This window comes from Argiope bruennichi, chromosome 3 (genome assembly GCF_947563725.1).
Source record: "Argiope bruennichi chromosome 3, qqArgBrue1.1, whole genome shotgun sequence".
Classification (NCBI taxonomy): domain Eukaryota; kingdom Metazoa; phylum Arthropoda; class Arachnida; order Araneae; family Araneidae; genus Argiope; species Argiope bruennichi.
The window spans coordinates 22,237,428-22,252,421 of record NC_079153.1 but is presented as its reverse complement, the minus strand read 5'-3'; the positions used below and the strand labels follow the sequence as shown (position 1 = coordinate 22,252,421).

General features: G+C 27.3%; 1 protein-coding gene across 3 annotated transcripts in view; it reads right to left on the bottom strand.

The window, feature by feature from the left end:
* Positions 1 to 14,994, bottom strand: part of LOC129962633 (dual oxidase maturation factor 2-like) — a 222,775-nt gene that overhangs the window by 113,364 nt on the left and 94,417 nt on the right. For all 3 annotated transcript variants that reach the window (XM_056076489.1, XM_056076488.1, XM_056076490.1), the window contains exon 3: positions 7,675 to 7,732. In XM_056076489.1, coding sequence (XP_055932464.1) covers positions 7,675 to 7,732 — 58 coding nt within the window. The remainder of the gene's footprint in view (positions 1 to 7,674; positions 7,733 to 14,994) is intronic.

Genomic DNA, 14,994 nt, shown 5'->3' with positions numbered 1-14,994 from the left:
ATAAATTTGAAATCTCTGAATTGATAGTTGGCTCAAAATTGCGCGTTTGCGTCTTGTTAAACCTTAGACAAAATGATGCTTGAAGATTGAAATTCATAAATGAATTATGGTAGGTGTTAATACGGAGCAATTTTAGTACAATTGCTTTTTTGTGTATAAATGCAAGATATTATGAAAATCCTCGAACCCGAAATGGACTCGAAATGGACTTGGAAAAATGGACTTGGAAACCATAGCGGAAAAGAGACAGACACCGCAGGCTAAAAATAAAATTTAGAGCTTTCTTTTTTTTTTAACTTATACGAAGAATGGAGAAAATATTGTAACCGTCAAAAATTTCAAAATCGAGATTTTAACGAATTTCCCTGAGACCGAAAACAGCATTTATGGCATTATTTCTGTTCGTCCGTCTGTAAGTTTGTCTGCGAACACGAGAAACCAAATACGCTTTGAAGTAGACTAAAATTTGGTATATGGAATTACGACTAAATTCGTAGATTTTTTCCAAATTTTGGGCAAAATCCATTCACAGGAAATCTGTCAGTCTGGCTATTCGAGTATAAGTTAACTCCATAATTGCAAAACGCAACGAGAAAGATAAATAAAATTTGGTTAGTATCTAAAATATAGACACTAAAAAAGTATCAGGTTTAGCAACTAAAATATAGATACTAAATAGGTATCAAGTTTAGCAACTAAAATCTAGATACTAATCAAATTTTGAACCAAATCAGTGAAACATTAGACAATTTGTTCATCTGTACTTTCGCACGCATGTAAACGCAATGGCTTAAATCAATTAAATGTTATCTTGTGCGTATATTAGTTTCATATAGTTGACTATAATTTCCTTTCAAATTTTGATATAAACCGGTCGGGGAAAAGGCATCCAAAATACATATTCTTGCAGTAGATTCATTAAAAACGCTAGATTCACGTCAGAGATCTATATTTCGCAACTGTCATCCACCAATGGCATGCAAGCTATTCGCGGCTTTACCCAGGGTCCACTATTTTATGCGAAGGAAGGGGGATAATATTTTTGCATACGAGAAAATTTCGAGGCCAATCACAAGATCCATTATTTTATGCGGAGGAAAGGTGGTAAGATTTCTATATGAGAACGTTTCAAGAAGACCATTCCTGTTGGTTTTATTTGATTTCATCTTTAAAAAGTAGCTCATTTTAGTTACTGATAAGTAATCACATACTCAATGCATTTAATGATATGATGATTCTGTTTTACTTCATTTCATTTTCTGCACTTTTTAAAAAAAAATTATTTCGTTTTCGCCGGCTGATGCAAAATAAACAATGATGGAATGGTGAAATATGAGCTGCCCTCGTTGTCTGAAGGCTGAATGATCAATAACAATCCAGAAATAATGACTGCATCCCTTCTGGGAGGATGATGCGGGCATACCGGCTTGCAGATCTGCATCCATTCCGCTCCGATCGTCCTTGCTCAGTATTAATGATCATCATCGAAATAGAGGAAGAAAGTCGCTGAACTTAATTATTCACTTTCCTTATCGGCCTTGGACAGGGAGGAAGTCCGATCGAACGTGATTTGAATGATTTGAGGAATGATAAATCAAACAGTGAATACATCACGTCCTCTAATCGTCATTTTGTCAAATGGTCGAAGTAGCTGAAAAGTGCTTATTAGAGTTAAAATTTCAAAAGTGTGGAGACATATAATTTTGGAAATCATTGCTGCAGTGTTTTAAACACGCAATTACTGCACTCTATTGTCATTAGATATTTTGAGAAATTATAAGTATTATATATTTATGAGGGAAAAAAACCTACGAAATTATGGAGACATGTTTTCCAGGTCTTATCTGTATAACGGTTTTTGGATTAGTTGAGCTTCTTTCTCTTGGTTATATATCAGATAACGTTCAATTGTAGGAAATACATAATAATTAAAATTATTTTTTATGGAAATCGTGCTTTTTGAAAAATTAACATCTCTTTACCTCATAGAAATTTAGTAGTTGTGTTACAAATTCTATGAAATGATATTCTTTAATTCTATTTTCAATGATAATATTTATTTTTGATTCGTTTTTTCTATGAATACGAAATGTATCTTTCAAGATTTTACTTTTAGTTCCAGAATTTATCACCTAAATTTTTACGACGGCCTCGGTGGCCTAGTGATAAGGTGCCAGCTTGGGGGGCCGAGAGGTGTCAAGTTCGAGACCCGATTCCACTGAAGAACTGTCGTATAAGTGCGTTAATTTCGCAGGAGTCAAATGTCTTGCTAGTGGTGTAGTGCTGATATGTGGAGAAAGGGGGTGCCAGCTCAGATGTCATTCTCGTCCTGGCCATGGTTCAAAATTACGAGGTCTGTCCCAAAACAGATTAGTGTTGCTTTGAAAAAAATGGAACGTTAATATAACTAAACTAAACCAAACTGAAGTTTTTAAATTTGACCGTCACTGGAATGTTTTTTTTAACAGCATATAAAATTCCGTATCATAATTCGTAGCCAGCATTATCTTTCACAAATCCTTCCCACTTTATTGACGTATACATTATTCATACCACTTAATTGACATTATCACATGCAAATAAAGTTTTTATGCAAATAAAGCTTCTATTTATTGAAATTATTTCATAGAATATATACTAAAACACTTTTCAGATGTTTGAAAGATTTTTCTTAATAAAAATAAAATGGCCATTTTTTTAACTGAAATTTTCAACGCAGATTGATTGTTCTGTCTGATTGATTACATTTAGATAGAATCTTACATGTGTGCTTGGATTTAGATAGACTCAGATAACCGGTTAGCTGTTAACAATAGTCTTCAAAAGCGATAGATCAGATGAAATATGATGGATTAACTTATCAGGAACGGAGAGTTAGAAAAGCTCTGAAATCGTACCAGATGATTAGTAAAGAGAGAGTTGTAAGAGTGTAAATTGGGTATAGAATACACAAGAAGTGAAAAGATATTACTTTTTCGGTCAGAATAATGCGATTATTTGATTGGAAAAATTGTTTAGATTTTAAATATTGTAACTTTCAGCCAATGAAGAGAAAACGATACTATTTTGAGGGGGAAAATATAATTTTAAAGATTTTTTTTTTTGAAGATAACTGCGTAAAAGACAATGATTTAAAAATAACATTTAAAATTCAAAAACATTGATACAATTTTTTAATGCTGATTAAAAATTACTTTGCTGTGTTTTAATATTCTTAACAAAATGAATATAATAATAAGAATTAATAAAATGTAAAAAAGCGCATTTACTAAGAAATTTGAGCTAATTAAAACTAAAAAAACTGAATGAAAGTAATAAAATGACAATGCATTATGGTTTATATTCCCTAGAGTTAGAAACTACTTTTCAAGCTGATAAAATATAAATAAATAAAAATTCTACCGGAAATTATTATTTCATATAAGTAAGTAATTTAGTAATTCCGCCAGACCTAAAATTTCCCAACAAACCTGCTATTAAGTACAGCAAATTTGTTATAATGAATGCTACTAATTTTATTGTTATTTTACACGATGCAGTTTTGGTTAAAGTAAAACTATTGTTCCAGTCTTTTTTTTAACAGCAAGTCTGGACATTGGAAATGCGATAATTGAGTAATGTTATATAATGAAAACAGAAGTTTGCATCACATCACGCTTTAGACAACAATTCAGTCACCCTGAACTGACACTTCCCGCCGGCTGGTAAATAAAGGTATTGTCCAGCTTTCTCCTCACATAAAACAAAACTGAATTTTGACTGAATTGTGAGACTACTGATTGTTTTGAAGACTGCTAAGCGCGTTTGGTATTTTTTTTTTAAATAATCGTTTTGACACGTTCGCCATCCTTTAACAAGTCGGTTTTATTTTACTGCCAGACAAGAGGTAAGATTAAACTTGATTTGTGACGACTCTGGAACGATTTTTCATTAGTCGCGCTAACGTACAATTCGAAAATAAATAATAAAAAAAAACACACGCATTATAAGAAAATTCCCATTGTGTTGTTGTTTAACAATTCAAAATCGTTTTTAATTTGTGTCACTCGTATCCATTCAAAATAGTACAAGGTAAAAGTTCACCAAATGTGATAGAGGAATTGAATAAACTAGTTTTGAAATGGCAATTGTCATGGATAAGACAAGAATCTATAGCTTTATAAAATTAATAATAGGGTCATTAAAGATCGGTTTATGTATTTGAAATAATAATAACAATTTACATTTTCTATATCACCAATATTTTTTTTGTAAACTACTAATCATTTTGATAGGTTCTTTGGAAAGTTATGCAAGCATTTTATTTAGCATTTCATCTACGTCATGAAATCTTGAAAAACAACCTTTTTTTTAATGAATTTTTTAAATTTCAAGTGAATTCTTGAAATTGAGTTGAGATTAGAAGAAAATTGTTGAAAATTACTGAAATTGCGTTTTTGACGAAAAGGTTTGATAACACTGAATTATTGGACATGTTATCAGTTTTCGAACTGACAGCTCTTTTGATATTACTTCTTTCTTTGAATAGCCTTTTAAATTAACTCGAATTAAATCGTGAATTTTGTAACAATTAGTTTCGATATTTAATAAAGAACAGATTTCACGTCCATGTTTATGCTTTTTATTTATTGCAAAATGTTCGAATACAGCATTCTGTTGAAAGTGATTCAACAAAGACACGTGACTTTTAAAAAAAAAATTGCATGTCTTCCCTATTTATGAATATGCGATAAGTATTATCTCAAGTCGTAATATCAAAGATTAAATTGTTATTCTGTGGGCTATAAATATATGTCACTAAAAATTGTGATAAATTTACTCCAGAAGGGCGTTAACCTTGAAGCAGTCAACTTTAATCAACAATAACATTCTTATTCATTAAAAAAATAAGGAAAGTACAGGAAAAGCAAGAACACTTTTTTCTTAAAAATTACCATGACAAACAGAAATGGAAAATGATTAAGTTGAAATAACACAGAAAGGTTGAACTTTGATCTCACGATGGCATAGTTCTAGCTTCATGACAGATTGGACTTTGCAAGACGCAGAATTTAAGTGTATGATAATCAACTTGTTATGCGGTAAATTAATTTTCCAAGGATGCTGCATAACTGTTACAAAGCTTTACTGTAAGAAGACTTTGAGAATTTGATTGTCATTTTGTTGCTTTTGAAGTAAAAGGACATCAATTATTTGTAATCTGTATGCTGTAATTTGCCACTCAATCCTTTTAGGAATAAATGAATATTTCATAATTGTGAATTATTTGTGATAAGAAATTTCAACTATAAGAATGAGATTTTTCAGTTATGGCTATATTTGTTAATCATTTCAATTATTTCAAGCAGATACAATATTTTTCAAAACATTAAAACTAGAAAAGGACAAATTAAAAACATAAATAACAAATTAAAAATAAATAATAATAATCATTGTTAGACTATGTTTAGGATTAAGTGCTTTTAAAAATTAAAAAAAACAAAAAACTATTATTTATTCAGTACAACTCGTTATAAAATTTGGAAACGGAAAAAAAAAACTTGAAATATTTATATATTTCTCGATTATATACAAAAATTCTTAAAATTTCTGAATTTTCAGTAATTTTTCATTATTTTGATATAACTATTTGTTGCCTTATTTATAATTATATCCATATCAATATTTAAATAAATGGAATCGATAAATTTCAACATTTCTTTTTATCAAATTTGAGTGCTCATTTTTTTTTTAATTTGATGGTTTGCAAGAATTAAATAATCCTAAGCTAGGATTTCCTAAATTTTATACTTGTACAGTAGACTCCCGATTATCCGCGGGCGGGTTATCCGCGCCTGCCACACAAAGTTTTTTTTTTTTGACTGATTTTTTCAAAAAGGTGCAGTTTTACAGTTATGCTTTTGTAATTACATAATACATTACAGTATTAAAACAGTACATATGTATTAATTTTTCTGTGTATCCTTGATGCCTCTCGTAAATACAAAGCACTTTTTTGTTTTCATTAAAAAATGCATTTTAGGTTAGTTTTGAGTGATATACTAAAATATTAAGCGTTAGTTAAACATTTCCTGCTGTTTATTTTACGTTTTATTGTACATAAAACGATTTTTCAAAGTTGGAATGACTGTTTTCTTTTTTGCTATACGCGTTTTTAGCTTTTTTCGGATTATCCGCGATTTTTGTTATCCGCGGCGGCAGCGCCACCCAATTCCGCGGATAATCGGGAGTGTACTGTAAATAGATTATCAGACAAAAAGAAAATTGCAGAAATAAGCATACAATATTAATTTAAAACAGTTATTTGATCATTTGAACAGTTATTTGAATTTTAAATAAAGTTGATCTTCTTACTAATATTAAGAATTAAAAAAATTGATTAAAATATTTATTGTCAGACATTATTATAAAACTTTTTACTATTCCTGTAAGAAATAACAGTGACAATTGCCAAGATCAAATTATTTGATTGAATTCAGATTATAGCTATTTTCGTCAGTTTTCTTACAATATAAATAATTTTAATTATCCTTTGTAACATGCACAAGAAAAAAGAAGAAAAAAATGGACGTCGTTTCAAAATTTTCTGTTTCAAAAAGTCTATATAGCATTTTTAAGATAAAGGTAAACCGTGCTTAAAGATTTTTTTGTCATATATAAATATTATTTTCCCTACTTGCCTAAGCTTAATATTATAAGCTTAATACATAGATGAATCTTATAATAAAGGAAATGTTCTTTTGTCTTTTATTACAGCGCAAAATTAAAATAATTGGTTTTTACACACGATATACAAAAAAAGCGAAATCTTTTGTCAATAAGAGGAAAGTGGGTGTTGTAATGATGATCTATATGTAGCCTGGCTCTAAAAAATGTTATAAGAGCTCAATGATGAATCTCTTTTGATAAGCTAGGTAACGGTTGTGAATGATAGTTTACGAAGTCTAGTCTCCTTCATAATGCACATAATCTCCTTCATAGCACACGATGTAATGTATATCATTGATGGAAATAAGCAAAAGAAAAAAAAAAGCATAAAGATTTAACCCACACATATTTATTAGTATCCTATTATTTCATACACCTCTTCTTTTTATTTCATACTTTTCTCTATCTCAGTAAAAGTACTCGTTTAATGAAGATCGACGATTTTTAGCCGCATTACAGTTAGCAAATATAAAAACTATCAGTAAATAAATAAATTGTTTATAGTGGCTAATTAACCGATGTAATATCAACAAACAGATAAATTGCTGGAAAAGGATTTTTAAATTGCAAAATATAATATGACTGAATGAATAATTAATAAAATCGTTCACCTTAACTAAATGGAATTATAGAACGAGAATCATTGCCAAAATACATATTCGAATCATGATTTTTTGTTAAATATTACATAAAATATTCGAATGCCTTTTTTTCCTCTTAGCTAACTACCATACGCTTGGAGTAATATGGCCAAGAATGGCTCTTGCGCCAATAAAACCCAACAACAACAGCCCTCTTAGCTAACTGTTGTATCGTAAGCAATTAATTGACGGCTAGTTTGATTTTGTATAACGAACCTCAAATGTTCATATACATTATAATGGCGCATACAAATCTATAAAATAGTTAATAATTCGCAGTCATTCGTAAATCAATTGCTTGGTAAAGAAAAGAGAAGAGACTTACTGAGTATGACAGCTCCGACAAATAAGCTGATAGTGACACTGATGAATGTTGAAAATTTCTGAAAAAAAATAGACATTAAATATTATTATTATTGAAAAAAAAAAATACAGGACTTGAACACAAAGATAGAATAAAATGAATTATAACTCGAAATTATTTCAGTAGACACAACTAAATAAAAAAAAACGATTCTAAACTACTTCTATGTCACAAACATTCAGTATTTGTAATAAAAGCTCATTTAAACTAAAAGAAATTAAAACCTAATGTATAAAAATAAAAAATAATAATGTTTTTTTTTTCTACTGAATATCCATTGACATGAAATTAATAAACAGAATAAGTAATATAATTAATAAAATAATAAAATTAATAAAATATGATCGTGTAATTTTTGTTCGATTTTTCAAGTTTGTCTGTGAAAAATTTAACTTGGTAATTCAGTTTCAAATATACATAAGCTAAAATTCATTTATCAGTCGTTCTTTTAAAATCTTCATATCTTTTAGTCATATCTTTTAAAATCTTTCGTATAAAGCACATTTGTAAATAATATGTGTAAACTACTTGTATGAGGAAAAATTTATAAAATTTCAATATATATGATAATTAAGTGCGCAGCGTAATATATCTAAGTTACCAACCTACTTGCATATTTAATGCTCTTCTAAGAAATCAAATCACGAATCAAAGTAGTAATAAAATTATATCATTTTACAGGGAAAAATGTAGATAAAGAATACTTAAATTCAGCATGGAATTTCACAGGGGACCAGCTACAAATTTATAAAGGAGCCATTTTCCAAGAAAAATATCATACGTGATATATTTGGTATGTTAAAAAAAATTCTGTCTAGAAAGTTTCTGAAATGAATACATTTTGCGCAACCTATTTCTTTACATTTGGGAATTAAAAATATTTCATAGTTGCATGGGTTAATAAAAAGATGTTCGATAAAGATTACGAATAAATATAAATTCACATAAGCAGCACTATATATTGATATCTTTAAAGTAATTTTCATTGCATATTTATTTTTTATTTCAATGTTGAAACAAATTGCTCTTTGATTGTGTAAGTTGATTTCTTCAGAGGCAAAACAAACGGAGAAAAGTTTTAAATTATGTATTACTAGCCACTTTTAGCGACCATCTAGTTCGCCGGGATTAATATTCGCTAAAATTTTCAATTATATATTTGATGGAGAGTGATCTCTTAATGGCTTCCTTCTTCAGCAAAATATTTTTAAACTTCAAATTTCGATAGTTCATTATAAAAGCCTTTCGCCCTTCTGTTCTCTCTAACTTTTTATCAGTTCCCTTAAATTTTGAATTTTACATTGAAGCGGAAGTGATTAAAGCTCAATTAATAATAATAATAATAAAAAAACTTTTGGAAATAGGAGAACAGAAATCAGAATCGTTCAGCATCGAGGTCTTATGTACAATACATTATTATATAATTTATGTAATACTTCAAAAATTTATTTAATAAAAAATTTCCCTATTATAAAGTTTAGATTTTAATTTTTCTTTCAAAAGGATTTTAATGATGTAAATAATAATGTTTCATTTTTTTCAGTCAAAAAATATACTTTTGAAAAGATTATGAAGACTAAATTTTAAAAGTCCACATATATCTTTTTCTTTCAGTTATCTTTCTAATAAATATCAACTTTCATATTTATTTCGTACAGATACGCACTGAAAATTACACTTTTCTACAACTAGTTTTCAGTAAGAGTTAACTTAATTCTTGAAGTTGAGCTAACAATAATTTTTCCAATGCGCGCGTAGCATGCTCTTGCAGATTAAATCTTATTTTATGTGAAATAAATTGCTGGAAAATATTTTAAATTATTTTTTAATTGATTAAAAACAGAAATTCCATTTACATGTGAAAGAATTAATCTCATTAAAAAGATAATTTATTTTTGAATTTTAAGATAATTTAAAAATTGCTTTTGCACTGTAAATTGTCGGACGCTATTGTGGATAGAACCAAAATTTCCTTTAATTTTTAATTAATTAAAATTCTAACTGACGTTTTAAAAAATGCTTTAAAAGGACATTCCCATGCGTGGAAGTATACATATGCGAAGTCTGGTAGCTCTAAATCAAATGCTTTAACCTATAGAACGTCAACATAAACACATTCATCTTTATTATAAGTAAAAATAAAGATTTACATTTCAGTATTGTACTTTCATTTAGAGTAAGTCAAATTCTGGTATTTTCTGGTACAAATATTCTAATGTGTATTTATTATGTAGAATTTTGAAACAAGACGCTATTTTTAATTCAGAAAGGAAATTATTAAAATTAGAAAAAGAATTAAAGGTAAAAAGCATATTTATATAAATCTTGTTTGATAAAGCAGTCTCGAATATATAAAAATGCATGCAATGCATGAAAATTCGAAATTACATTTAAAAAAATTTCTGCTTCTCATGAAAATACAATTATTGGTTTGTTCGAATTAAAAGTTCCAATTCTAATAACTTTCAAATAATTATCAGTGTCTGAAGCCCATTTCAATTTCAAAATTGTGTCTCGCATAGAAAACAAAAGAATATGTAGAATCAAATTTCGTTTGCTTTTTATTGTAAAATTTCATTATCTTCAACAAACTTAGGCCATACGCTGATTTAATTCAATTTTCATTTTCAGAAAATAATCCATTATACTTTAAATTTTAATCAAAATATTATTATTTCTTAATGGAATCACTTTTAATCAATCTTTCTTAATAACTACCCTTTAATCAATATTTAATTAAGGTGAAACTTCAATTACATTGATTATTTTTCATACGAAAGAATGACAGATGCAATTTCGTATTTTTAATTGCTTGTAGACATAAATGAAAAATTTTGTCAATGAGATCCATAATATGCTATTAAACATAATTATTCTAAAATCAAAGGTTTTGGCCAGTTCTTTTACAACTTTATACTAAAAATATAATTCAAAAACACCCTGTGATACAAATACAAATCATTTAAAAGATTTCTAATTTAGGAATCAAAGAAAAAAAAACAAATTTAAACAATATATATATATATATATATATATATATATATATATATATATATATATATATATATATATATATATATATATATATATATATATATATATATATATATATATATATAATAAAACTACAAAAATTTAAAAGCGAATTGCGAAAACCAAGTTACAAATTTGAAGCGAACAAAGAAAGCCAAGCATAATTCCTCAATGAAATTATAAACATTTCCAATAAAAATGGCAAAAAAACTACATTTTAATGCTGAAGATTTTGTATTTCTTTAACAAGTTGCAATTCTAATAAAAAAAATAAAAGAAGAAAAATAATACAACTTGATGTTAAAAATCAAATTCAGAAACAGCCTCTGGTATTAAAAATATCAATCATTTAAGAGATTTCTAATGTAGAAATCAGAGAAAAAAAATTAACTTAAACAAAACAAAAGCAAAATAATATAATAAAACTATAAAAATTTAAAAGCTAATTGTGAACACCAAGTTGTAAATTTAAAGCAAACAATAAAAGCCAAATATATTTTCTCAATTAAATTATAAAACTTTTCTATAAAAAATGCATATATTCTATATTTTAATACTGAAGTTTTTGTGTTTCTTTTCCATGCTGTAATTCTAATAAAAAAAATAAAAGAAGAAAAATCCTACTAGCTTAATTTTTTAAGAATTACGAAATTCTTATGATATGCTTTTGATTTACTTTGGAATTGAAAGTAATCATTAAAACTGTTGAATTACAAAATGCCATTCTGTCTTTCATTTACAATTTTAAAGAAATGTAAAAAAAAGTAATAAGTTTTATGAGTAGAAAACGAAAACTTAGTAAATCAAAGCAGAAATGGCAAGGACTCATTTAATACAAAATCTCTTATTTCGTCATTCGAGTAAAGGTCATTTAAAACTTCGAAACTCTAGGAATGGTCATTTTCAATTAGAGTTACTAAAGCTCGAGTTTGGCCGACATTGCAAAATCAAAAGTTTTAAATGACGACCTTGGATGGCCCACACGAATGGGTTTGGAGAGCGTTGCGAATGAAAATATTACTAGACTCTTACACAATGTTTTCTCTTCCATAACATTCCGCACTTAAAATCTCATTAAATGCTGTTGCTTCGAGTATTTGGCCAGCAGCAAGTAACAATTGCGAAATGTCATCGATATTTGGAGTAGCTGTTTTTTTGCTCTAAGAAGAACTTCATGCCTTCGGTGAGACAGCGAAAAAGAATTTTGATCAGTATATATCTTACAAAAAAATATTGTTGGTGAATTACCGATATAGAATTACGAATTTATAAGAAATTAAATGACCAGAGGTTTGTTGACCTTTAATAACAACGCGTAAGAGATTATTATCAATAATTATGTTTAAACATTTGTATTTCCTTCCTTACAAGTTTATTCATGAATAAAAGATAATTATATGTTTGTCATATTTAAAAATTATGTAGATTTTTAAATGTAAAATTATGTAGATTTTATGTTGACGTAGATATGTAGTTATGTGGCATTTGATTAAATTTCTTAAGTCTTTTCATTCGATATTTTTTTTTAAATTTTCCACATAAATAGTTTCTTTTTTTAAATTACATTTTAGAAATGTTTGAGAAAATGATGTACGAATTATTTTATTAAGAGTATAAAATATATCATTATATGTCATTACAAGCTCGTAAAGGATAGCAAGAAAATAGGCAAATAAAAGTATGTATAATAAATTCGGCTGTTGAAATCTATCTAAATTCATAAAAAAGTCATTAAATTGATTTTAAAAAATATGTCATGGAAGTACTAATTTAAAACAATTATTTTTTAACTTGAAGGCAATAACTAAAAAAGAAAATATCAATAAATCACCATGCTAAGAATTTGAAGGTTTTTTTTAAAGATATTGTTCACTTTTTAAGAATGTACGAATAATTAATTGTAAAGAAGTAATATTTTGGGCTGAAATATTCATGAATAAAAAAAATTTCCAATCAAAACAAATGTAACTTTTTCCATTTCAGTTCGAAAAAAAAAAGGTTTGTTCTTATTTATAGAATAAGAGTAGTTGCAATAAAAGTCTTGAATTTTATCTTCAATAAAATGTCATATTAAAAAAAATTAGCAAACAAGACAAAATAAGTTTTTAAAATTATTTTTTCAAATTTATATTCTAATTTCCATCACACGTCATTGGGATATTATTGCAATAAAATGAGTTTGCAAATTAATATTATCAAAAAAGCAAATTTTGGTTTTTTCAATAATCTGATATGAATCAAAATTTGGATCTTTTTTTTATTTATATCCATATTCTTAAAAAAAAAATGTTTTTTCACTTTATATAAGATTGTGAATCCATTCGTTAGTTTATAAGAAGATGATGTGACCAAGTAAAATTTGGATTTTATGTCAGTATTTGTAAATCTATAACAATTATGAGACAATTCGTAAAAGATAAATATTTACTGCTCTTCTAGATTTTCCTCTTTTCTCAAATTTCTGTTAGAATATTTAAGAAGCGCTACAATATATTACTACTATTTATTTCAAAAGTTTCCTGTTAAAACGGAAACTTGAAAGTGAATATCAAGATTCACCATACGATCTTAGCAAAGATGTTATAACTCGCAATAAAACTCATTCGAACACAACACTCCAGAAAAAAAAATAGCAATAATGCGATTTATATAGTTTTTTTTTATATGGAATATAGTATAATATCGATATAGTTTTAATTGTTGCTTTCATTCAAAAAAATTCATTGAAGTCATTCAAGTATGAAACGTCAAACTTGCTGCTTCGTTTTAATTGACAATTCATGAAAAATAACGATTGACCTGTCTTTTTCCCATCACTTCGATGTGTTTGCGTACGAACATGAAATAATCGATTCTACAAGTTCCCGTGAGATATTGTTTGACATTCCTTGCTTGTTTCCTAACACATTTTCAATCAAGAAACAGGACTTTGCGGAAGTAATCATAATACCATGTGAATCTTTCCATTACCAAAACCAATATCGACTTTATAATGAACTCGTTTGACCAGTCGAGTAAACGGAACATTTCTGCAAGCGCACTTATGTTAACCTTAAAAAGCTTCTAAAACTAAGTTGGAGAGAGCAATGAAAGGAAAGGAATTTACCATTGATAACTTGCAAGTTAACTTTTTTGATATTCGATATGTCATTTTTAATGTCGTTTAGAAAGAGAAACTAAATTCATTTACAACTGAAATTGTGTATTTAATAAAGTTTGTTATTATTTTCAACATCAGATTAAAGTGGTTTTTAAATATGGAGACACGATTATATAAAGTTGAAGAACTGTCAGTAATTTCACATTTTTTTATACTTTGTATAAAACATGCAGTTGAGTATCTTATAGGTTTTTAATTTTTGTACTTAATTTTTGAATTGAATCATAGAACTGAGCACAAAATATTAAAAATTGTTAGTTTAATGAAAATTTCTAAACATAGCCTTAAAAAGCTTAAAATTTTAGAATCTATCTAGTTTATATTTCTCAATATAACAATAGTTTATAAAACAATGACAAAACTCTTAATGTAATTAATTGAATCTTAAATTGAAATATATAGCATTGCTTCAATTCTTAATAGGACATTTTCTCTCATTGTCGGAAAAAAATATTATAAAAATAATTTATTCAGCAGAAAGTTGAAGAACAAACTACTAAAAAACGATTTATTAGAAAACAAATTTTTATGTAGAGTCTGTATTATATAGATATAACATTCATTGATGACATAGGCGTGTTCTGTAACTATTTTTATTCTTTATAATTTTAGAGAAATGGTCCAATTCTTATCTAATATCAACATTCCCTGTCAAATCCATGACGGATGCAGCACTAATAACCGAATAGGAAGACAGAAAGCAGGACAAGCATTTTGAACTTATATAATATCAGAAAAGAATTTGTCGACAAAGAATTTTGATCACTGTGCGAAAACAATAGCGAGCGTAACTTAAAATGAAGACAGAACTCATGATTAAGAAATGATTTTTCGAAGTAGATAAATAGCAATTATTATATAGTATGACTATTGTCTTAATTTAAACAATGTTAATCTTTGCAATTTAATCTTTATTGATTGCAATTTAATCTTATTAGCCAATTTGAATTGAATTCATCAACAAGTAAATCTTAATCAATCAAAATATAAAATGGAATCGAAAAATACTACCGAAAGCAGATATATACAATATTAATTTTAAACCTCATCATTAACTGCATGGTCAAGGAGAATTCCAACCGATATTA